The sequence below is a fragment of the Astyanax mexicanus genome, chromosome 23, assembly GCF_023375975.1.
Source record: "Astyanax mexicanus isolate ESR-SI-001 chromosome 23, AstMex3_surface, whole genome shotgun sequence".
NCBI lineage: Eukaryota > Metazoa > Chordata > Actinopteri > Characiformes > Acestrorhamphidae > Astyanax > Astyanax mexicanus.
In genome coordinates, this window is record NC_064430.1 from 12,821,336 (window position 1) to 12,847,037 (window position 25,702).

Sequence of the window (25,702 nt, forward strand, 5' to 3'; positions counted from 1 at the left end):
TTTGACATTTATTGTGCAGTTTATCACGAAAAGGCATGGCCAAATTGAAGCTTTTATTTTTATTTTCACTTGTATGGTAATGGAAATGAAATGGCCAAAAGGTTTTTTATTTAAATTTTATTTTTTTGTCACATATAACCTGTGCTCAAGTGAAAAATTAAATTGCATATGAAGTGATTTAATTTTGTTTTTAATTTTGTCGTAATATTTTCACACACGTTTGGAAAAAGAAAGTGCAGAAAGATATTTGCATTCTCATTTTGCATGAGAGAGAGAGAGAGAGAGAGAGAGAGAGAGAGAGAGATATTACAATGTAACCAGTAATCACAAGATGATGAAAAAAATGTTAAAGAGGGGCAAAAACAGAAATCTTGCTAATTATGTTACTATTAAACTTTCTTGACTGGAATATTAAAACTGTTATAAGTAACTAATAAAACATTATTAATTATTTAAATATACATTATATTAATGACTAATAATACATAATACATTATTAATGACTTAAAGATAAATAGCAATACTACTAATAAGCTCTTAAAAACAAAATACTAAGTCGTACACTCATATTTGTTTTGCCATTTGCTTCAAAAGTGTGACAGACATATATATTTTGGGCTAGTTTAAGCTTCTGAAGGGCGGGTTTTAGACTGACTCTGGGCTGGACATTTTTGTTGGACCTGGCAACCCTGGAAGGGAGGGAGAGCGATAGAGAGAGCTAGAGTGAGAGGAAGAGAGAGAGGGAGAGAGTCCTGCCCAGGGAGCTGGAGCTGCTGGAAGAGCTGCCGTCTCTGGGACGTGACAGACTTCATCCCTGCGCTTTCTGGAAGGAAAGAAGGGGAGAAACACAACAGCAGGACCCTGTATTTGGATTTTAAGAGATTTTTTATAATTATATTTTTATATTAGAGAGGCTCTGGAGAGACTAGCAGCGCCCTGAAGTTCACCCCCACACACACACATACGTAACTATATAACGCTAATACACATGTGTGGAAGAACCTGGCTGGATAACTAGCTATAGGATGAACTTTGGACTTAACATATTCACTTTCGCTGCCATGTCTTTGGACGCCGGTGAAAAATAAATAAAGGTCCGTGGAGGAGGCAGGAGCTTTACCGAGGCTTTGTCACGGTGAAATTTCACTCCCATAAACTTAAGCTGCGCCGGAGAGGAGAAGGAGGAGGAGAAGGAGGAGAGAGAGAGAGAGAGCAAAGGATCAACATGTCGGCCACAGCTGCTTCTAATAAGGTAGGGCACGGGTTTAGCGTTGATTTTTAGCTAGTTACGCTAAGGTGTGGATGTGTGGTGCTGTTTTGTGAGGTGCTTTCTTGTAAAACGAGGGTGTTTGCTGGTGTTTTTGTCCTCAGCAGGTAGATAATTAGTTAACTTCTCTAAAGTCAATATCCGGAGTAAACAAAACTTTCCCCATTTGTCGTTTTCTGAGGTGGCTAGCTTGTTAGCTAAACTAGTTGGTTAACCTAGCTAACGCTAGTTTGGCTAGCTAGCTCTAGCGTAGCTACCTGAGCTACTTGTTGATGTTCAGGCAGTGCCGCTGCTGCTGGTGGTGGTGGTGGGAACCTGCTGTTCCTCATGGCTGGTCCGCTTGAACTTTAGTGCCTCTGGGCTACAGGAAAACAAGAGCTCGCTAACACTAACTTTAGTTGTGTGTGAGTGTATGTTTTGTGATGGTGCAAAGCTTAGCTAACTAACTATCTTAGAACTCTCTCTCCACTGGTTTTGAAGTTCGTTTAGTTATTCAGAAATGCAGTCATGTAATTTTTACTCCAGCGACATATATACAGCTCTGGAAAAAAAATAAGAGATCACTTAAAAATTACGAGTGAAGATGGATGATCACAAGCCATCAAACCAAGCATTAACTGTTTGAATTTTTGCACCAGGAGTGATAAGCATAAAGTTATCCGAAAGCAGTGTGTAAGACTGGTGGAGGAAAACATGCCAAGATGCTTGAAACCTGTGATTCAAAAACCAGGGTTATTCCTCCAAATATTCATTTCTGAACTCTTAAAACTTTATGAATATGAACTTTTTTCTTTGCATGCTTTGAGATCTAAAAGCTCTGCATCTTTTTTGTTATTTCAGCCATTTCTCATTTTCTGCAAATAAATGCTTTAAATTACTATTTTTATTTGGAATTTGGGAGAAATGTTGTCTGTAGTTTATAGAATAAAACAACAATGTTCATTTCACTTTACGTTGAGAAACTGATTCAGAAACTGAATTGGTCTCTTAATTTGTTCCAGGGCTGTATATCTGTCGCTGGAGTGAAAATAACATAGCTAATGACTGTGAAGAGAGTGAGAGAGAGAGAGAGAGAGAGAGAGAGAGAGAGAGAGAGAGTGAGAGAGAGAGGAGCACATGTGGGTGGGTCGGAAATACGAAAATACGTGTTTACGAGATGAGTGCACTAGGTTAGCTAGGTTTTATGGTCGTACCCAATTCACCAGTGGTTTTCCTCAGGCTCCGATTTTAACGCTACAAGTTGGGGGCGTGTCAAAAATGCAGCTGATTTTAGCTTAATAGTTTATTTTCCATCCACATATGAAATTATTATATAACTTATCTAGTTACATACATATGTAACTGTTACTAGCTAATATACTGATATTTCTAGCTTACTCGGTACAGATATCGCTCCCTTAACCTAATGCTTATACATTTGCTCTGTGTAAGTTTGTTTGGTTTGCAGTAGGGTTGTGCCATATCGGATCGTTAGCAATAATATCGTCAACATGTTTGAATATCGTAAACGAAATTATACCGTGAACTATCATGCCATGTTACCCACCCCTAATTATCACACCAGGATACCAACTTACTTTTTTGCTATTTTTCACACTGTTCTCATTTCCCATTATATATCTACTAGAGACAGATTAAATCACTTGCTGACCACAGTGTTGTAGTAGGCCATAAGTGTATAATGCCATTTTAATTTTGTTTTCTTGTTTCTGCTGCAAGAGATTTAGTAAAATTCGTAGCTATAATTTTACAGTACTTAATTGACAACTAAAGACCCAAAGCATTTAAAGTAAATATGGTTATTGTTAAGAATAATTACAGCATTGTAATGTTGTAAATGCCAATGCCTACTCTAAAAAGCTTTAATACTCCTGTAGTTTGTTGAGAGTAATCTTTCTTCACAAATTTTCATTGTTAAGATGTTCGCTACATATGAGTTTTTGTTTCAGTCATGCTGTGCACGTTCATGTTCGTTGAAAAGAAACGAGATGATGGCGGTGCTGGCGCCCATGTTGTTTTTGTAGAAACTCCTGATGAATGGGTTTTTTCTGCTTTAGTTTGTAAAGCGCACATGACTGAAATATGCTGGCAGGAATGTGTACAGTAGAGTGAGACATTCAGGTTTGGTCAGTTTGTGCTGCTGAGATACTGAGAAAACACTGATGTAATAATGTGTGGTCTGTGTGTTGGAGGCGCTTTGCACATTTGGCAATTTGGCACCAGGCCCTCTGAGGTGAAGTAAAAAGTGTTAAAAAGAGATTTAGCTGTCTGAACAGACACCCCATGTGAGCAGCTGTCTACTTATCCCTTCTTAAAGACTGGAAAAGGTGTGAGCTGGATTTTTTTAAGCTTTACTAGAAAGTGTGGTGGTGTCACCTCACTTGTTCTGTACTTTTACTGTCAGCCTGAAGGCACATAAAACAAAGGTAATCTAGGCAATTCTGTGAGAACAGATTTCTAATAGCACTTTTTCACCAAAATAACTAATAGATTTTTGAACAAATGTTCCTGGTTTCCAAATCAACATTTGTTGGTGGAAACGCTGTTCAAAATTAGGTTTGCTAACCAGAATGGTGCTGGTTTCACATTTGTGGATAAGCGCTATAAGAGGAGTCAGAAGAAAAAAAAGCCTAAAAAGTGTCTGAAGTGTTCAGAAACTGACCTTGTTTGTCTCTCCTGATGTTCTGCCATGTTTTGCTCCCCTGTGGATCCTTTTGAGAAGCTGCCCCTAGTCCCCCTGCGGTTCTTTTGACCTCTGGCTACATCTGAAATCCAGCAGGTCCTGCATGGATGATTACATTTTCATTAGAACCTAAAGACCAGGGCAGAGGAGGGCCACGGCCTGCATTGAGCTGGGCACTGTTAGTTATTCAAGGATCACTGGCTGATTACAGATGGGAACAGAGGCCGCAATGTGTGCCCCAACGCCCTCTTGGGCCTTCATGCAGCTCAGAGTAACAAACGCCCTTTACACATCTATAATGATGCAGTGAGCTTTGTAATGTTTCAGTATTTTAATTGATCTTGCTGATTATTGTTGGAAAAATTATGCTTCAGAATAGAGATAAAAGTTTTGTAACTTTGGTATATGTAGGATTACTGCTGCTTTATTCTAACTCAGCTTTATTTGGTAAAAATAAAGGAGTTTTCTGATTAAGTATCAATAATAGGGCATGAGCATGACAGATTTCTTTGGTTTATACAGCAAAAATCTGTATGAAGTTCTGACTTTTTCCAGTCACATTCCACTTGATTATGTGGCATCACATCGGAAATCTGTTTAAGATTCATTGACTTGTGGTGAAATCAATACCAGTTTTCCAATATCGTGCAGTCCTACCCTGGAAGTTGCTGGAGGAGCCTGTTGGCTACCTTATCTGCTGACAAGGTCAGGATGTTCTAATGTCCTGTCCTGTTCTGTTTGTGTTGTAGCTGATAAAATGTAATGCAGTTAAAAAGCCTGAGAGATTTGGTCCCTTTTATCTTGAAATTTGAACCCTTCATCTTTAAATCTTGAGTTACGGACCAAATCTTATTTACGCTGCTGTGTTAACAGAGCCTAAATGTCTTAGGCCTCCTTTGTTCACTATGTCAAACTGATTGGCAGGTTCTTCTTCTGCTTTCACTGTCAGGTTTCACACTTATCTCAGATAGAAACTGGCTCTTATCAAACTGGATAGACACAGACACATGCAATCTCTGTACCCGACCACAAACATAACCAAAAGAAGTGTCAGAATCCTGATAAGTATAAATATAAATTTATAAAGCAGCATATGCGTTTTTCCTCTTTATTCCGCTTTGTTCTCGAGGTGAAGACTGAGACAATGTAGTTCATAGAGGACGTATATGTTTCAGGGGGAGAAAAGATCATTAAAATGTGTCCTTCTTTCCCTTGCTTCCTGTTTTCTGCCTTGAAGGAAGTTGGTGTGTGTTTATCTGGGAAAAGGATAAGTAGACCTTGTCACAGAACAAACACACACTCACAGTTTGTGCTGCATACACTAGTAGAGGCCATATTTGTAGCCTCTGTGCTTTTATTAAAAATGTGACCTCATTAATGTCGAGCCGCAGCCTGCATAAAAATGAATCTGTTTAATATGGAACACTGCATTCAGTCCCATCCACCTCTCTTCCTCCCTTTGTATGGAGCACAAAAGCAAGCAAATGTGTGTATTAACACTATAAATAGGCCCTGAGCACTGATATTCATGAGCAGGGGGTTGGAAGGGGCTAGGGGAGATTTTCTATTCTTTTTTTTTTTTAATGGTGCTTGGGCTTTAGAGGTTATGTTCATTACTGCTGGCTGGGACTGTGGGAGGGGCTTTTACAGGCATGGGGAATGCATCCAGTGCTAACATTTAACATTTTGCATTTCTATGCTGTAACACTGTAACAGAATCAGTACTAGTGGTTTTAATCAAATACAAAAAAGAAGAATCAGATTAATCACAACCATCTTATGTGATTACTCTATCAATGAATGTCTATTAAATGTCTATTTTCCAGTTTATTTTCAGGACGCTATCAGCTAGCGGTTTCTTTCTGCATATCTTGTTTTAACACAGGAAATACGCAGACTAAAGTCCGATATACTCACCTCTAAACAGTGGTTAGCGGCTAATGCTAATGCAGCTGCACCCAGCCTTAGTGCTGGAGAAACTTGACTGAAATCTCACCTTTTATAACAATGCACTTCAGCTGAATGGCTTTACTGGTGCGTAATACCTGACTGATAGAATTCATACATAAAGCTCACCGGGTTATAAAGTGCACTGTCGTTTTTTGGGAAACTTAAAGGATTTTAAGGGCACCTTAAAGTCCAAAAAATACGAAAATCATGATTAATGATTAAAGTTTTTTGTTGTTATTGTTTTTTAATACGTCTGACTCTGAATATTTAAAGGTAAATAAAAGAATGAATGACAAAATGGAGTTATATTTATATATTATATTATATCATGAAATATTTCTGTTATGTATTTGTGTTTTCAGTCACTTAAAAACTGTAAAATAGCTAAATAATATTAGAATATATCAGAGTACCTTTAATGCATTTTAAATAACAATTTTTTTAAAATGTGCTGAGTACAAAGTAAACAGAGAGCTTTAGGTGTAGGCAAGATCTAATGCATATTTCAGCATAAAAATATAGTAATTTACCTTCTGAACTGGACAGTAACAATGCTAAGTGTTTAACTCTGTAAACGTGGCAGTGTAATGTGTGCTAAAACAAAATTTCCATAATAATTAATGATTTCAGATTAAACATGTTAACTGGCACTGATCAATACCTAATTATTGGTGTTATTTGCAATATCACAGTGGGATCTGATTGGCTCATGTTGCATGTTCCTCAGTCTCAGCTGTGTTTTGATCCTCTTCATAAAGGCAGCAGAAAGGCGAGGGTGTAACACTGCTGGGTAAAAGGGTGCAGGATGCAGCTCTAACACTCGAGCAGCACCTGTGTACCAAGGACACTTGAGTGGTTCCCATGGTGAGCGGCAGGCCTGGCCTGCTGGTGCAGCTCTGCTGTGGGACTCTGGGGCTCATGGTGCAGCTCTGTGCTGTGGCCTACACTGGCTGATTGGCCCAGCAGTAGTTCAGTAGAGACACTGAGCCATAATCATTAATAATAAAAGAAATAAATGCTTAAAATAGATCACTCTTTGTGTATTAGGTCTATATAATGAGTTTCACATTTTAAACTGAATTACTGAAATAAATTAACTCAATAGTATACTAATTTTTGAAATGCACTAGTATGTAATAAAAAACACAAAAGGAAACACAAAGGGATGATATGTGGGTCAGAATTTTTTTTTCTATTATATATTTATTATGCATTTTTCACAGCAGTTACATGCATGGCAAATTCATTTTTCAGAAGTTTGCATGTACGGACAATGGTTTTGGGCGTTATTTGGTGTTTTACTGGGCATTTTTAGTTGATCGTATAAGATTCTGACGGTTTTACTGTATATTACACTATTTTTATTGTTGTTATTATTAAAACAGCTAAGGAATGTAAACAATAGACCTTAAAATATTGTTTTATGGAGTTTTGTTGCTTGTGCTGAATAAATGATTTAGCACTAAGGACCATTTCTGGGCTCATCTGGGGGACGAGAGGAACTTTTGTACGAGCTGTGGATCGATGGCGCAATTCCGTTTTTTCTCTTTTTAAGTGAATAATTGCTGTTTGCTGTTGTTTTTCTATTTTACTCGGACAAAAACACTCACACATTGAGGAGCAGCAACAGGAGCTCATCAGATAAATTGCTGTTCTCATTTGTTTCCAGGTAGGACAGAACTGAGCTACTTTTATTCCAGAATGTTAGCTTACTGTTATGCTAACTGGTTAGTGTTAGCTAGCAAGCTGTATCTGCTTCTTTGGAGGTACTGTTTTACATGAGCTCCGCAGCTCCATTTGTGAAAATCGGAAAATATCGAAAATATATTGTATCAACTAAAATGAAAAAAATATATTGTGCTACACATTTTTGGCTCTATCATCCAGCTCTAATTGTATAATAGATTGATTATATAATTATTGTGACAGGCCTGTTTAAATCGTAGTTTTTACTCTTATCTTACTCTTTTACTCTTTACACCTGCTCACTTTTTGCCACAAAATAGACTCATTTAAAAATTAAAATGAAAACCCAATTGCCTAATCCTCCCTTTAAAAAGTATTATGAGCCACATTTAATTGAAGTGTAGGACCCCGTTTACACCTAGCAACTTCAAGTGACTGGTATACTAATCGTGAAACACAATAATGAAATTTGTTTGTTGCGCTTGTTTGTGTGCTCTTATTACTGGTGTATGGAGCTACATTAGTGCCAAAACTACACAAATAAAGAAAACATATTTTTTCTGTAAATATTATACTACTTGCAAACAAACACAACATGTTTTACAAATACAAAAAGGGGGCTGTGGGCTGTGTGTGTTTGAAAATCAAGTTTTATTTATTTTATTTATTGCTTTTTGCGTTTGTAAAACATGTTATATTTGTTTGCTAAGAGCAATGTATTAGAAAACAGCTGTGTATTTTATTTGAAGTGTACATATATATTTACAACCATCAGGTTTTGTGTTTGTAAAACAAACCATGTGTGTTAGAGTGCCGAGTTTTGTATTTGTAAAACGTGTTGTGTTTGTTTGCAAGTAGTATAATATTTACAGAATACATTTTCTTCATTTGCATAGTTTTGGCACTAATTTAGCTTTAGGCCTGCCACGATAACAATTTTTTACAAACGATATTTTGTTCCAGAAATTATTGCGATAAACAAATAGTTTGACACTAATAAAGGGATTACATAATATCATAACAATAGAATTAACCCTTTTAAAGACAACAAACTTTCTATTCCTGTTCACGCACCTAATTTTTACAACATGAAGTGCAGCCCCGGTCTGTCCCAGCTGGCCTGCGTTGACTGGGCTGTTATTATGTTTCTTTAAGTTAGTTTTGGGTGTTGATGCAGGGCATTTTTCCTAATAAAAAGTTATGTTTTGAGTTAATTTACTCCCTGTCTCTGTGTATTCCTGTGCTTTCGCACTACCGGCCACGCCCATAGTCACAAAATATGTAAGTGCATTTTTTAAGTGGCAACACAATGGACGATATCACACTTATTAAAATGATTGAAGTCATGTTAATTTATTAGTCGATAAGTCGATAATGTAGTTATTGTGACAGGCCTATTTAGCTCCATGCTGGTGTTTTGGTTGTTCTCTCAAGAGGATTTGGTTGTTGAATGTGTTTCAGGTGCACTGCTATAACAAGACTCAAATATGTTTTAGACCACTTCTTGAAATGGTTAGAGGAGGGATTGGACGCTGTGAGGTATTGGTTTTTATGTTTATGTATAATACATGTTAGACATGTGTAAGCTTTCCTGATCTTCCTTTAAATAGAGCTATATTTGAGTGTGTTGTAGAAGATGTACCAGTGCTGCTGGGTTTACTGCTGAGATTGCCTGATTCTCTGCTTCAGGAAAGGTGTGATTTGTTTCTGTCGGCAGTGGCAGGGTCATATTTCAGTCTGAGCACGGCTCAAATCTGCACCTGGTTTACTGTTAGATCAGCCTGTGGTAAAGCCCTTATGTATACACTGTAGAGAGAACTTTCCACAGCAACATCTTGCATCATCTTTTGCTGTAATTGCTGTAGTTTTAATAAGTTTATTTATATAATACATATAACAACATTAATTGTCACAGATCAGCTTTGGAGTAATCTGGGAATGTCTGCTAATGAGAAAGTAACGGGTCTTAAGAAAACTGGAACAAAGCTTCTTTTTTTTATAATTATAAAGTGATTAAAAAGAGCTTTCAGTCAAGGTTCAGTTTTAGGCTCGGTTTAGCTTAGAAGTTAAAACTAATTTAAAGAGTTGTAGAAGCTCTCTTAAGGCTGATTTACACAAAGCTTATGACCTAGACAGCACAAGTGGCCTACCCCATTGTGAGTGTTTATAATTGTGTATTGGCATGTCTGCATGTAATAAAGAGTTTATCATACTTTTGTTGGAGTTACTGTTTCTATTGTTCATTAATTGCGTGGATTGTGAAAGGCTAAAATCAAACATTGAAATGAAAAGCTAATATCACTTTGCTTGCATTAAATTTTAATCCTAGTTTGGTCGTTTTGGATTTGAAATATTGGCACATTGATTTATTTACATTTAAGTTCAACTTCATGTGTTTGTCACTAGATGTTACTTTGGATTCCAGCACAGAGAGATAAATAAAAAAAAGAAAGAATGAAATAAAAGATCGAGCAAGAAGGAGAAAGAGAAAAGCAGCTGTAATCTTTTGACTCACATGCTTGGTGTTAGTGAGACCTCTTCTTTCACCCATAATAATATTCAGACTATCCAGACATCATGAAGTGCTGAGCTAATGCTGTATTTAAGCCTACTCTTCTGATGATGCCTATCTGCACATACACACACTCTTCTCCTCTCCCTTCCCATCTTTGTTCTCGTTAGTAGATAGACTAGATAGATAGATACTTTTACTTCTAATTTGTGGCAAGTGAAATTGTACGATTGAAAATGGGGGGTGAGGAGGAATCATACTCAGTAATTGTAAAAAAAAAAAAAAAAAAAAAAAAAAAAAAAAAAAAACGTGTTCAGCTATCAAAATTCGATACCAAAAAGGCAAAGACTAAAATGTCTCCGTACTACCGAGTACTGAAAGGTCTAAAAGAATTGTTGCCCGTTATCGATACTTTGCATAAAATGTGCATAAACTGTGATGAAAGTATGAGAATTACAATACCCATGTCAGCTGTTAAATAAACCCGTTGTGTCAGAATAGTTATCGCTTTTTGAATTTGTTTGGTCATTTTTGTTCACCTCTATTGAATATATGAGAAAATAAACCTTGTGTCATGAACTGTATTATGGCAGTGTTTAGTGTTTTGTGTAACCCTTTGAAGAAACAAAAACAGTTGTTTGGTGTGGTCTGAGTTACACTTATTGTTGATTGTGTTGATTGTGCAGCAGAACAACAGGTAAACATGGTTAGATTTAAGGGTTTGAGTGACTGAGTGACAGGACTTGAATCTGCTGCTCACATCCTGGTGCCAGATACCACAAAAAACTTTACAATCAGGAAGCTAAAAGGACCTACACAATATTCGTTGGGCAGGTGGTTTTAAACCCTTGGCTGATTAGTTTTATTATCTTTTATCAACCAGGAGTTGTCCTTTTATTGCTTTTTTAATGCATTTTAAATATATCAGATTCATATTAGAAATAAATATATCGTAAGTTTATTACTTTATCATTTAAGGATGAAAATCATCCTGAAAAAACATCTGTTTTGTTTGTGTGGTTGATGCTCTGATATCACAGCACGGTTAAAGTGGGTGGTTTGGAAAATATCAGGTAATAGCAGGCTAGAGTTGGGCTAAATACAGGCCAGAGTTAAGCTGGGGGTGATTACAGACCCCCACGCAGACTGTGTTTATCTGAGACACAAACAGTCTGACTCTTGAGTGCCTGATTTTTGTGGACTCACTCTTTTAATAATAGTGTTTGTGTGTGATAATGACAGTGATTATTGGCAGGGTGGTATTTGATGATGTGTTTTTAGTGTATTGTGTGTGTGTGTGAGCTGAAGGTTATAATAGTGATGCAGGAAGGTGTGCAAAAATCTTTACCCTAAAAAGACGGGTTTTTTTTTAAGCTCTGTTTTCCGTGAGTGAAAACGCAGGATGAAAGGCCAAAACAGAGACAAAAACCTTTTTTTTTTAAATCCAGATTCATGTGAACAGGCCCTAAAATCTGCCTCTACCACTGACCTAGAATAAATGGGTAACTCAACCTGAACTTGGCAGCTTTTTATTTTCCTGCTTCTTATTTTATAATTTTATTTCACATTTTTCCCATTTTCTCCCCAATTTACACAGCCAATTACCCAACCCACTCATTAGTACTCACCCTATCACTAGTAATGCCCCAACACACCAGGAGGGCGAAGACTAACACATGCTTCCTCCGATACATGTGAAGTCAGCCACCTCTTCTTTTGGAGCTGCTACTGATGCAGCATTGTTGAGTAGCATCACAGCACAGCACGCTCGGAGGAAAGCACAGTGACTCGGTTCTGATACATCAGCTCACAGACGCCCTGTGCTGCGGACATCACCCTAGGAGTGATGTGGAGAGAGAGCGCCATCTACTCACCCGGAGGGAGCAGGACCAATTTTGCTCCCTCTTCTGATAGAAAAGCTTCATGAGCGGGGGTTTAAACCTGCAACCTCCTGTTCATAGTGGATTGAATTTTATTTAAATAGAAATGCTTCTTAAACAAAATTCAGCCCACATTCAATGATGTGAATGATGAATAGACTGTAAAAGGCTCATGAAGCTTCTATGTGCTTCTTATCTGTCCATCTTCTATGTGGTCTAGCTGCCCTTCTTGCTGTATGAATTCAGTGCTTGGTTTCTCTGTTTTTTTGTGCCTGGACTGCAAACCAAGAAGCCAAAACAGCTTTTTAAATTTTATGTGACGTTTGCACACACTTCAACCAACATGAAACTATTTGTTACCCTGTTTTCTTCCTTGTTTCTCTCTCCACCCTTCCCTGTTGCTTTTGGTCAGTTTTGTGTCTCCTCAGAAAACAGGAAAAAGTGCCAATTAGCAGTGAGACCCTGCAGACTCCTTCTTCTCACGCGTTATCAGAAAAGCACTTGACACTTCACTTCCAAGCTTATTTTAGTGCCTCTGATATGGGCATTGACCTTTTAGCTTTCTTCTCATATACATGCAGGACCACAGAATCTTCTTGCTATTTTTACTTCCTTTCTCACATGCCAAAGAGCTCTGACCAATCAGAAGAGATAATGTACTTGCATTGTATATTGGTGCGCATTTTAACATGTTTAGGTTTATGTGTGAACCCAAACCAAACAGAGGGAGAAAACACTTCAAGTAAACAAACTTATCAACTGATTCAGACCATAGAAACCAACTACAGGTATACAAATGCCCTAAATTGAGTATAGAAGTACTAGAAATTGCTAATATTTACTTTATATTGTAGTTTAATCTCTGCATTTAACATGCTTAAGAACATGTTTGACTGTTGGAGCATTACATCATGTAATAATTATGCATATTTTACTAATCAATGTAAAGCAGAGGGTGCTTTAATTGTCTCTGGATGGTAATTAGATGGCGTAGCGGCGCTGGGAATTATGCTGCCTATAGTAATGCCTCATTAATTCTGTGGCTGCCTCTTCTGGCCCATTGTGAGGAACTGTGCTATGTGAAAGCTTGAGCCCGGGAATTCCTTTCAGTGGACCTGGCCTGGTGAGGTGCTGAGCTCATGTGACCGTGCTCCAGTGCTGAGCAGACTGGGTCCTGACAGTGCTCCTGTATGAACACATGCACACAGCTTTTCTAGTCTCATGTAGAGAAGTAATCAAATCTAGGGTTGTGTCCTAAATTTGTTAGTAGGATCAGATTTGGACGTTCTATAACTATTCATTCATGTTTTTCCCCCCTAATATAATTATCTTGTAATGAGAAAATCCCTGGACTTGAATTCTAGCATTGATATCCACCACATTACGTAGGTCAGCAGAGTCACAGGAATGTAATTTTAAGCTTTTAAACATCAGTAAAAGAGACACAGCATATGATTTAATTACGGACTTATGTAATTCATGCTGTTTTATGAGTTTGTGGAATAATAAGATGTACAGCATTCTGGTATACATGTTTCAAGGAAGCTTATATAGTGTATAGCCAATTTGCAACCAGGTTACATTAAAATAAATCAAAAATGCAATACTATAACAATAAACTTAATTATTTGTCCTTTCTCCTATGCTCTTGCTCACAACTGCCTCTCTCGCTGACTTCCTAGTGCTAAAACTAATGCCAGTGTGTCAGACTAATGCCAGGAAGATCTGTGCTTTATTAGCATTTGTTAATCACTAGGGTTAGTTAGCATAAGCTGCAATGATGATTAGAACATTTTTGTGTTAAACTATACATAAACCGCTGTAAAGAAAAGGGTTAATGGGCTCACTCAACTTGATCTTTGTCTCCAAAAGTGTCCAAACACAACAAATTACATATTTCCTTACTAAATCATTACTGATGAGGGATTATCAGCTGTGTCTTCCATTTTGAAGTGATGGAGAGAATTAATGGATGGGCAGATTTAATTGTCGATTACTTGACTAACAAAATAATAATTTGTAACAGCTCTACTGATAATCACAGAGAGGTTCTGGTTAAGGGAAAAGCGCTAGACAGTCTGAATTATTCTCCCACCACATTCTGATATAATTTAAAACATGCATTTTCCATAATTTGTATTTTAATAGCTGGACTTGAGAAATCTCAGTCAAATGACTGATCTCTGACTGATCTCTGGCTGATGGTTCGACTTGCTGACTTTCAGTGATCACCTTTAGTATGACACTAGTTTCTTTTTGTCTGTAATTTGATTTTAAAAATCGCAGTATATCACAGTTTATCAAATAACGTAACTTCTCCATCTTTAATTTTTTTGCCTAAACACAGCTCCAGTATCTGTATATACAGTGAGCCACGCCTGCGTCTAGTTTACATAATTGAACTCCGGAAGGACGCAACAATTAGCCGATGGGTTTAATCAGCAGTGTTAGGATGATAAACCCATATGGGAATTTAGAAATCCTCTATCACTCTCTCTCTCTATCTCTCTCTCTCTCTATCTCTCTCTCTCTCTCTCTCTCTCTCTCTTACACTTTCACTCTTTCTCACCCTTCCCCAACAGTCAGTGGGACCCCCTGCTGAATGCAGTCATTGTTGTACAGTTAAACATGGTTTTGTGTGTGTGTGTGTGTGTGTGTGTGTGTGTGTAATGCTGAGGAATTCTGACGTGGGAATGCTGTCACAGCCTTGTTTGGGTCTGCAGCTGAAGGGCTTGCTGTGAGAGGGGTGTGTTGTAATGCTGCCTCATCAGCCTAATGAGCAGAGACCATGTTCTGAGAATGTGTGTGTGTGTGTTTAGTGTGGAGTTAAGCTGCATTCAAGTGATGTCTGAAACTGGGAAATACCTATTTTTGCTGTGTATTGGCAAAAACCTAGCAATAGTATAGCCTATGTACGTTTGAGTACTATATTGCTGTATTAAAGTAGAGTATGCAGTATTAAAACACAACATCATATTTATAAAATCTGAATAACAAAGAAGTATCAGTGGGATCTAATAATAAGAGTACAACACCACTATCTAGTGGGTGGGGTTTCATCACAACACTTTTTTTTTCAATGTGGTAAAATCAAAATGATCAAAATTGTTGATAATGTCACACAGTAAACGATAAAACTGAAGTACCTGGTGTGTGTCTATGTGATCAGTGTGTTTTTATTATAGCAAAGAGAAAGTGGGTATATATATATATATATATATATATATATATATATATATATATATATATATATATATATATATATATATATATATATATATATACAGTGCCCTCCATAATTATTGGCACCCCTGGTTAAGATGTGTTCTTTAGCTTCTCATAAATTGAGTTTTGTTCAAAATAATATAGGACCACGATGGAAAAAAAGAGTAAAATACAACCTTTAACTCAAGTGAATTTATTCAGTAGGAAAAAAATCCCACATTAAGAAATAATTATTTAACATCAAATCATGTGTGCCACAATTATTAGAACCCCTGATGTTAATACTTTGTACAACCCCCTTTTGCCAACAAAACAGCACCTAATCTTCTCCTGTAATGTTTCACAAGATGGGAGAATACACAAAGAGGGATCTTTGACCATTCCTCTTTGCACATTCTCTCTAAATCATCCAACGACCTGGGTCCTCTCCTCTGCACTCTCCTCTTCAGCTCACCCCACAGGTTTTCAATGGGGTTGAGGTCTGGGGACTGAGATGGCCATGGGAGGAGCTTGATTCTGTGTGCGGTGAACCATTTCTGTGTAGATTTGGCCACATGTTTAGGGTCATTATCTTGCTGAAAGACCCAGTGACGACCCATCTTCAGCTTTCGGGCAGAAGCCACCAGATTTTGTTTTAAAATGTCCTGGTATTTTAGAGCATTCATGATGCCATGCACCCTAACAAGGTTCCCAGGGCCTTTAGAAGAGAAACAGGCCCACAGCATCACTGATCCCCCGCCGTATTTCACAGTGGGCATGAGGTGCTTTTCTGCATACTCAGCTCTTGTGTTACGCCAGACCCACTTAGAGCATTTGTTGCCAAAAAGCTCTATCTTTGTTTCATCTGACCAAAGCACACGGTCCCAGTTGAAGTCATATTACCGCTTAGCAAACTCCAAACGTTTGTGTTTATGATTGTGAGTGAGAAATGGTTTCTTCCGTGCATGCCTCCCAAACAGCTTGTTGGTATGTAGATAGCGCCTGATGGTTGTTTTGGAGACTTTGTGACCCCAAGAAGCTACCATTTGTTGCAATTCTGTAACAGTGAGCTTTGGAGAACTTTTTATTTCTCTTATCATCCTCCTCACTGTGCGTGGTGGCAAAATAAACTTGCGTCCTCGTCCAGGCTTGTTTACCACTGTTCCAGTTGTTTTAAACTTCTTAATAATTCCTCTGACAGTAGATATGGACAGGTGTAGGCGAGTAGCGATTTTCTTGTAGCCATTGCCTGACTTGTGAAGGTCAACACACATCTGCCTCACTTGAATGGTATGTTCCTTTGTCTTTCCCATGTTGAAGATAAATGGCCTCTGTGTCACGTCATATTTATACCCCAGGGAATAGGGGTGTCACGATTCTCTAAACCCTCGATTCGATTTCATTTTCGATTTGAGGGTCACGATTCGATTCGATTCTCGATTTTCTTGTTTTTTTTTCTTGTTATTATTTTATGCCTCATAAAATTTAAATAATATATTTATTATTATTATTATTATTATTATTATTATTATTATAAATATTATTATTATTATTATTATTATTTATTAAGATATATATGGTAATGCCATCTAGTGACTTTTTTGGTAGCAACAGTGTGCACTATTAAAACAAGCAGTTTATCAGAGCTGTGTGTGGATGGCTGGTGAAACTGCTCATTACATGAAGCTGCAGTTCTTCATCCAACCACTAGCAGCAGCAGCACAAGCCCCGCTCTCTTCACTCAGTCACTACTTCAGTACAGCCCAGCCACGGGCTACAGAGCCCAGCCAGTCCGTTTTTACTGTTTCTGTAAACAAATAAAGGTTTTAACCCCACTAACCGGATAATACAGCTCACTACAGTTCATCTTTCAGCCCAAGCAGCTAACAGCAGCAGGTTAGAACAGCCGATACGGAGTCACTGCTGGGATTGCATTATAAACAGGTCAGTTAGCGCGCTGCTAACCTCAGGATGTTTATAACTACGGAGTTTAGTGGACACACCACGGCCGCCAGGTAAGTCTTTTAAAGGCTACTGAAGACTATTAAAGGCTATTAGAGGTTATTGAAAGCATTATTGGGGGGCAGAAATCAGTACAGGCTGGTTAGATAAGTGATGTTTATTAACGTCATTAAAACAGATTTTGTCAGGTATTGTCTCATAAATATTTACACATAACTTATATCTCTCCTGAAAAGCTTTTATTTTAGTCAGAAACACGCTTGTGTTTACTTTATCTGAGAGAAAGATGTTTTTTTAATTCAATGGAAAGCAACAGGTGTAGTCAATCATAAGTTTAAGATTTTTAATCCACCTCACTGTGATCTATAGTCAGTGTTCTCAAGTCACACTGACACACGCATTTCAGCGAGTTCACACGCTCTCACCTGCGCGCACCCACCCCTCCGTTAGATACAGATACAAAACCTGCGCGCCCAACCCCCGCCCCCCCTCCCCCCCTCCCCCCCTCCCCCGTTGGACAGATAAAAACAGTGATCACACTCCCGCCGACTGCGCTCATGCAGCGGCTCTCTATTTAATTGAATAGGATGCGCTGTGTTGGTGCCGCGCCATTTGCGTAGCGCGCTGCGCTATTTGCGTAGCGCGCGCGGGAGGGATCGTCGATCCTCTTTTTGACTTCGATACTCGAGATCGTGACCTCATTTCGATTCGATTTCGATAAAATATCGAGATCGTGACACCCCTACCAGGGAAACAGGAAGTTGTGAATTACTAATTAAATGTTCCTACATACTCTGATCAACTTCGTAAACTACTGTAGAAGTGACAGAAATACTTTTATTAAATTTATTTCCTAAGAATTGTTAGGGGTGCTAATAATTGTGGAACTGGTGATTTTATGAAGAATAATTATTTCTTAGTCAGGGATTTTATTTCCCCCTTAAAATTTACTTGAGTTAAAGGTTGGACTTTACTCTTTTTTTCCATCGTGGTCCTATATTATTTTGAACAAAACTCAATTTATGAGAAGCTAAAGAACACATCTTAACCAGGGGTGCCAATAATTATGGAGGGCACTGTATATATATATATACACACACACACACACACTGTCTGGGGCAAAGTCCGGAAAAATCATATTTACTAGTTAACCACCTGGTATTTATGATCTTTTGATGAGCACTTAAAGACAGCATTAACTCTAGCTGGTACTAAACTATGTTGCTGGATGAGGGATATTAAATATACATTTTCCAAACAACTGATGAAAAATGCACAAAGAAATACAATATAATGTAACAGAAATAAAATTAAAATTGCGCTGGCTGACTTAAAAAAAAAGTTAGTCTGGAGCTCTGTTTCATTGTGAATATTCTTTTAAATTATAAAACCTAGCTATTTTATTTAATGTTAGCTTACAGTATTTTACAGACTATAAAGGTGCATCGTATTATAAGGCACACTGTCAATGAATGTTGTTTTTTTGGTCTATTTTCATACATAAGGAGCATCAGATTATAAGGCCTAAGTAAACAAAACTGTAATGCTTAAAAAAATAAAACATTTTCTTACAAAGTCTAACAAGAGCTGGATGTTAATTTACACAGTTTTTACTCCTGAAAACTGTTTATTTGGGTGAGTAAAACACTTCTGTCTATTTACAGTAAGCTTAGATTTCCAATATTTTTAACAGCGTGGTTAGCAGAGCTAAGCGCTAGCATATGCTGCCTGACAGCGCTACACTAAAAAACCCAGGGTGCTATCAGCTAGCGGTTCATTCCACGTTGCTTGTTTTAACATGGTAAACATGCAGACTACAGTCTGATCCACTCACCTGAACGAAAGCGAAAGAGCTAGCGCTTAGCATGGTTAGCGGCTAATGCTAATACTGCTCCAGCCTTGGTGCTGAAGAAACTTTACTGAAACTCCTGTATAAACTCCAGTGAAGTGGCTTTACTGCTCCTTACAACCTGACTGGTAGAACTTATTCATAAGACAGAAAAGGATTTTTATTATAGCCCCTTATTGTCCGAAAAACACAGTATCTTTTGTGTTAGCTTATTTAATGGATCAAATCTCCCCTCACTGTTTTGAGTTTTGTAATTGCCTTTTCCTGCATTATTTTTACAGTGGCGGGTCTCAAACGCAGAATGTGTGTAGCAGAAACACTAAACTCAAAAACAAAAGCCAGAATCTGAGAGTGGCTTTAGTGCTTCTATTACTTCTGATTTAATTAGGCCCATCTTCTTCTGTACTGTGGCTTTCATTTGACGTCAGCTGCATCATAAATAACTCATAAGCTCTGCTGACCCCACCCATACTCAGAATCTGAGCAGTGTTTTTGTTGAAAAATTAACTTTAGCTCTTGCAAAATTCCAGTCACACTGGTGGGATCATTCTATAAGGGGAATTCTAAGGCCTACTTTGTATGCTATATGATTATATGCAGACTAATCCCGGCCTGGAAACGTGTGAAATCTCTGTAGCTCATATCAGGACAGTGTGCTCTTAAAATAGACGTAAAATAGAAGAAGTGGGCCGATCGGTGTGGTCTGCTGCAGTGGTCAGTAGCAGAGCTCTTTTTTTTCAGTGTTATCAGAGAGAAAAAGAGCGCGGGGCCTTGGCTGCTTATCAGCACATTCCTGCCCTGTGGAATTGTGTGGTGGATATGTGTGTGTGTGTGTGAGAGAGTTTGTTTTTTGTGTGTGTGTCGGGACAGAAGCAGCAGGCCAGATAAGTCTCGGAGTGCTCATTGGGTCAGTGCAGCGTTGATTTAAGCACTCCTGTGGCAAGGCCAGAATTTCAGTGCCTGGTTATCGTCCCTGACCTGCCAGCACCCTGCCACCGCAGACTCCATATAAAACGTGAGTGAGTGCGTGTGTGTTGTATATGAAAATGTGTGAGAGACAGAGTTGGTGATACAAACAATACAAATGTATCGTGAGTTCTTTTGCAAAGACAGAAAGGTATGTTTTAAAGAACAGCACCTGTCCTTTTTTGCAAATGAACTCTTCATATTGATGTATTGTAATATATATTATTGTAAGCACCTCCTACCTAGCTCCCCAATGGTGGAACAAGCTACCTTCCGCTACCAGAGCAGGAGAATCCCTCGCTACCTTTAAGGAACTCCTGAAGACTGAGCTCATCAAAGAGCACTTACACTCCTAACACCTCTAAGGGCGTTTTCACACCAGCACTGTTTGGTCTGGTTAAAACGATCTCTGGTTCGATTGATCAGGTGTGAAAACAGTTATCTCACTTAGACCTACTAGCGGAGGTGGTCTCGGTCCGGTCCCAAACGAACACTGGAGCGGTTCGCTTGTGGTGAGGATATGATCCGGTCTCGATCCGACCCAGCTATCAAATATACTCCTTTAATTTGAGCTAAACTGCTGATGAGGTGCAGATTAATCTTATATATATATATATATATATTGACTAGATAGCACTAAATACAACAGCTATCAACAAACGCTGTTTTGCTGCTCCATGCTGTTTACACATGTGCTCTGTGCTGCGTTCACTGCTTCAAACAGCGGGACTTTATTTACAACGTTTGTATTTGCGCTGTACGTCCTATTAAAACGCTTTATTGGAAAGCGCAGTGGCACATTTTCAGCGTTCAGTATGAAGCAGCTTCACACTGAACAGATATACATGCTGGAACACAGAATTTCCTTGATGTATTTGCTTTCTTACTCCCGTGCTCCCAGACAGCTCTTATATTTTGTAACTTGTATTTTGGTGCGTTTTTTCTTTTTTTTTATGCCTGTGTGAAACCAAACCAAACAGATGGAGAAAACACTTTGATCTGGACCATAGAAACCAATTACAGGTGTGAAAACGCCCTAAGTAATATCATAGCCAACCACCTCAGCTCACCTCACAGAAGTATAGGTTCCTTGAGGACCATTTTAGGCCTTCTTTAGTTTAAAACTGTGGAGGAACCTAAAAGGAGCTTTAAGGAACATTTTCTTCCTAAAATATTTTTTTGAAGTTTTATTTGAAGCACCATTCGTGGTTCCTCGACAGTTTCAAACTGAAGAACCCCTAAAAGCTCCTCACGGCATAACGAGATAGGATAACCACCACTTGAAAGCTCCATAGCTATAATCTGTGACACAATAGCCACCACTAAGCATCCACCTACCAATGATTTACAACAGCCACCTTGGATACCACAACAACCACACAGGAACACCAGTTTAAACCAGTGGAAGCTGCTTTAGCTGTGCAACTGTCCAATGCACTTCTCTTCCTTTAACATACTGATGTTTACAGTAGATATAGCTTACAGTTCTTTATGTAATGTGTAGATATTAACTAATAGAGGCACCTTGGAAGGTCAAACCGTGAGCAAACATCAGCTAGTGCAGCAGCTCTGGGGTGGAAATGGCCTTCACCTGGAAGTCATTGTTTAAAACGGTGAGGCTGTAATACAGTGGTTCATAATAGGGGTGAGACAAAATATCGTTGTTGATGTATTGTTTTCATTTGGGATGCATTATCGATATGTGGTGACAAATAGCAATACTTTTGTTGAAACATAGGTGCAATGAACTTAGCTCAGACTCGCACCTAGGGCTGAGCGATATGGCCCAAAAATATTATCACGATATTTCATGGTATTTTCGCGATAACGATACTCTTGGCGATGTGACAAAACACTGAATTTCAAAAAAAAAAAAAAAAATCAGATAATACACTACTGCAATTAAATTTTAATTTAATTATAATATTGCATATATATAAATTAAAAAATACATTTTTTTCAATGATTCAGAGTCATATACTAATAATATATATGAGTCATATACTAATAATAATTCTAACAATACACTTCAAATATCTCCATATATCCAGCATTAAAGTAAAATAAATGATATTGGACAGATACTGTCTCTAGATATAGATATATAATGAGAAATTATGAGAATAATATGATAATTAGGGGTAGGTAATATGAAAATATTTCAGGGTATAATATCGTTCACGATATTTACAAATGTTGGCGATATTATTGTGTGCGATATGATGACTTATTGCTTCTTTACTCCAAATGGCTAATCAAATGATGAAGATTATTGATTGTCACATTCTGTGCAACTCTGTGACTAACAAATCCATAATTCACAATAATTTGCTTATTTTGGAGTATTTTATTCTCTACCGTAAAGTATTGTAGAGAATTGTCTTGAGATCTGTTGAGTATCACAGAATCACAGTATTGTGATATCATAGTTATCGTGAGCAGTGTATCATGATTATATTGTATGTATTGTGGGATGCCCTGTGATTCACACCGCTAGTTCATGGTAAGATGGTTGAAGTTTTAGTGCTTTGGAAGTTTCTTTGCTTTCTTTGTAATGCGTGTGTGTGTATGAGAGAGAGAGTGTTAGAGGCGATGTGCATGCTTCAGTTGGGATGACTTTGCTGGTGGGGTCGCTGGAAAACAGTCAGGGCAGTTGTGCTGGGTCACTGGACAGGAATGGAACAGAAGAGGGGCTTAAAGGGGCACTAAAGCCCCTGATTTTTGCTGACTCCACCTTCAGCTCAAATTTGAAAAAGGCTAAAAAATGAGAGGGGTAGTTTGGGAGGGGCACTGGGTGATGTATGGATTTAGAGGCAAAGATGATTGGCTGAGCTGCAGCAGCGGTGTGCCTCTGATAGCGGTGAGACACAGATGGTTGCATGTCACCAGATGGGCTGTATTATTGACTGATTTTTCTGCATATTATGACTTGTCCATGTACCAAAGTATCAAATCAAATAAAATGTATTTGTATAGTGCTTTTTACAACTGGAGTTGGCACAAAGCAGCTTTACAGAAAACATGATCACAGGACAAAGAGTCAGGCAAAACATTAAGCATAGAAAATACTGAATACAGAACCCCCAGTAAGTTAGTGGCGACAAAAAAGCTGTGCCTGAAATGTATGAAATTTCGTTTAGCCTATTTAGGCAGGATTCTGAGGCAGGAAGGTAACCAGTCATGTCTGAATGTCTGATGTTCAGTAATCTGGACTAAAAAAAGTCAGATTTGTAAGTTAATATATAGTATAGAATGGTAAAGGGAAAGAGAACTGAGAGTAATGGAGTGCCCTGTGGCTCTGATCCTGCTGCTCGTTTGCTGGCCTTTTCCAGCTCCTCTCTGCCTTTGTCAGGCCGCGAGGACTTTGAAGTGAAGCATGGTGCAGATTAACTTTTTAATCTGGGATTATAGGTTTTGTATTTTTATTCCCTCAACTGTTCCCATCAGGGCTGAGTCTCTGTTGGCGTGTTTTAGCTAAAAACGAAAGAACCCTGCCTTTACCCTAATGATGCCGGTGATACAGAGTCGTGCTGTAGCTTATAATGAAAGGAGGACCATTTCAGAGCTTGAAGTGAACTGTACTGTATCTGTGTATGTGAACAAATCTGCACTTGAATCCACACATGTGCAGACTTTGAAACGTTTATGCGTTTAAGTCACCTCTGTAGAGACTAGGGTTGCCTCAATACCAGAATTTTGACTTCGATACCGACAACAACTGTAGTATCATGATTCTCAATACCAAAACAATACTTAGAAGAAGAAACAAAAAACAATAAAATTGTCATTCTTTCTGTCTAACTGCTGTGTCAGATTCTAAACTCTTGATTTCTCAACTGTATATACAGGCACTTGGTCCATGCAGATATATTGAGCTACAGCTCTGTTTAGTCTTTGTGATTCTTTGGAGGGTTTATCATATTTTTTGTGTCTGTGTAGCACAGATATCCTGATTGTATGAACTTGAAGGGGTGGCATAATTTAAGTTCTGAATCAGGAAATTTGCAATAAAAACGGAAAAAACGGAAAAACGGAAAAATCTCGAGATCATTTTTGTCCACAAGTCACGGACGAGAGAGGATGTCTTTTATTAAAATGAACTTACACTGGCCATTTGCTGGCTGGCTCCCTGTCAGCATTCTTAAAAGTGCAAGCGGGACAGAGGGTACGGGTGGAGTGCTGAACTCCAGAATGATTTCAATTTTGGATTTTCAAAAATATTTTTACAGAACAATGGAGAACAGAAATGTGTTTTTTTTTTTTTTTTTTTTTCGGTTGAATGTTTTTGGTTGCCAAATAAACGTGCATCCCTAAAATTTGGTGCTTAAAAAGGTATTTAATTTTGAAAACTATTTTCTATATTCCTCCACCCTAAATGTAAGTGTGAGAATTTTTGTAACTGTGTTCTTTAAACATTTAAATAGTTAATGTCCGCAGCGTGTTGGCGTGTGGGAGAGCATCATCTGCAGTGCGCAGAAGAGAGCGCAGCGAAGAGCCAGGCGTTCTGTGGGTCTGTGCATGCATGTGTGCATGCCTCCCAGCCAGGCCATGTGACTACGCTCAGCCAACGTGTGTGTGTGTGCGTGTGTGCGCGATGTCTGACGATGCAGCTGCACACAGCATTCACCTTCCTCTGGGATCCGGCCAGAGGAGAGGGATAACGCTGTCATGGTTACGCTTACTATTATGATGTCACAAGAGGAAAGCTTCCGGCGCTCCATCCTGTCGCGCACGCCGCACTCTGATTGGCCGGCCGCCGATATCCTACACTAAAACTCCAAAGCTCTTGGACTCTTGGAGCGGGACAGCGGTAGCGGCTCTCTCCCCTCTCTCATCCACGGCCGCCCTGAGCTATTTTTACACTCCGATTGTGAAGAACTACGTAACAGGATTAGGCATTTTCCCCCTCTCTCCAGAGTCTGCAGTGCATGTTAGAATGGACAAGCCAAATTCAGTTCTAGTGCACTATTGTATGTCCAAATGTTTGTGGACAGCCATTCTAATGAATGCATGCGTGCATACATGCAGCTGCTTCAAGTTTCAGCCATTGCTGATACAGATGTGCAAATGCACACATGTACAAACATGCACTTGTTTCGTCCATGTAGCAAAGTATTGCCAACAGAACAGGAACTGTGTTCTGTGTAATGCTGATGGTGCTCCATATAATACTTTTGGGATGAATTAGAGATGAGGTGAGGTATGGTATATTCTTATATCAATACTATAAGGTCACATATTTTGCTAGTTTATTTGCACGGCACAGTCATTATTGGGCAAGAGTTATCATTGGTCCACTGTGCATTAGTCAGGACAATGGGAGCTAGCGCTGTGCGATACTATGATAATATCGTGGGGACGATAGAAAAGTGTCTATTGTGCTACCTACGTTCTATCGTTCCTATCGTTTCTACAGTAATTTCATTAGTTATTCATGCAAATATATAAAGTAGGCTATGATGTAATGTATTGGCGTGGTCACTTTGCATAAACCTGGTCTATATAAGTGATGATAAAGTAATCTTTGCAATAAAAGATTCATAATGTGGTTTTGAGACATGACGCTGCTTTACGTTATTTGACGGACACGCCGGTTTGCGACATGCTTTACGTTATTAAACTCATGAGAGCTGAACAATGGAGATGCATTGTTCTTTTGAAAAAATTAGCTACTGCATCTATCTCATCTGTTTTCATTTGATAAATATATATATAGCTGCACTAAAAGGTAGTAATTCTCATT

The 25,702-nt window shown here is 38.4% G+C and overlaps 1 protein-coding gene across 15 annotated transcripts in view; it reads left to right on the forward strand.

Moving 5' to 3' along the window:
- The window catches only part of tjp1a (tight junction protein 1a), a 211,484-nt gene that overhangs the window by 104,726 nt on the left and 81,056 nt on the right, over positions 1-25,702 (forward strand). Inside the window, exon 1 of one of the 15 annotated variants that reach the window (XM_049471244.1) lies at positions 731-1,252. The exons of the other annotated variants lie outside the window; for them this stretch is intronic. Coding sequence (XP_049327201.1) covers positions 1,226-1,252 — 27 coding nt within the window. The 5' untranslated portion in view covers positions 731-1,225. Of the gene's footprint in view, positions 1-730; positions 1,253-25,702 lie in introns of those variants that run through there. 15 annotated transcript variants of the gene reach the window in all.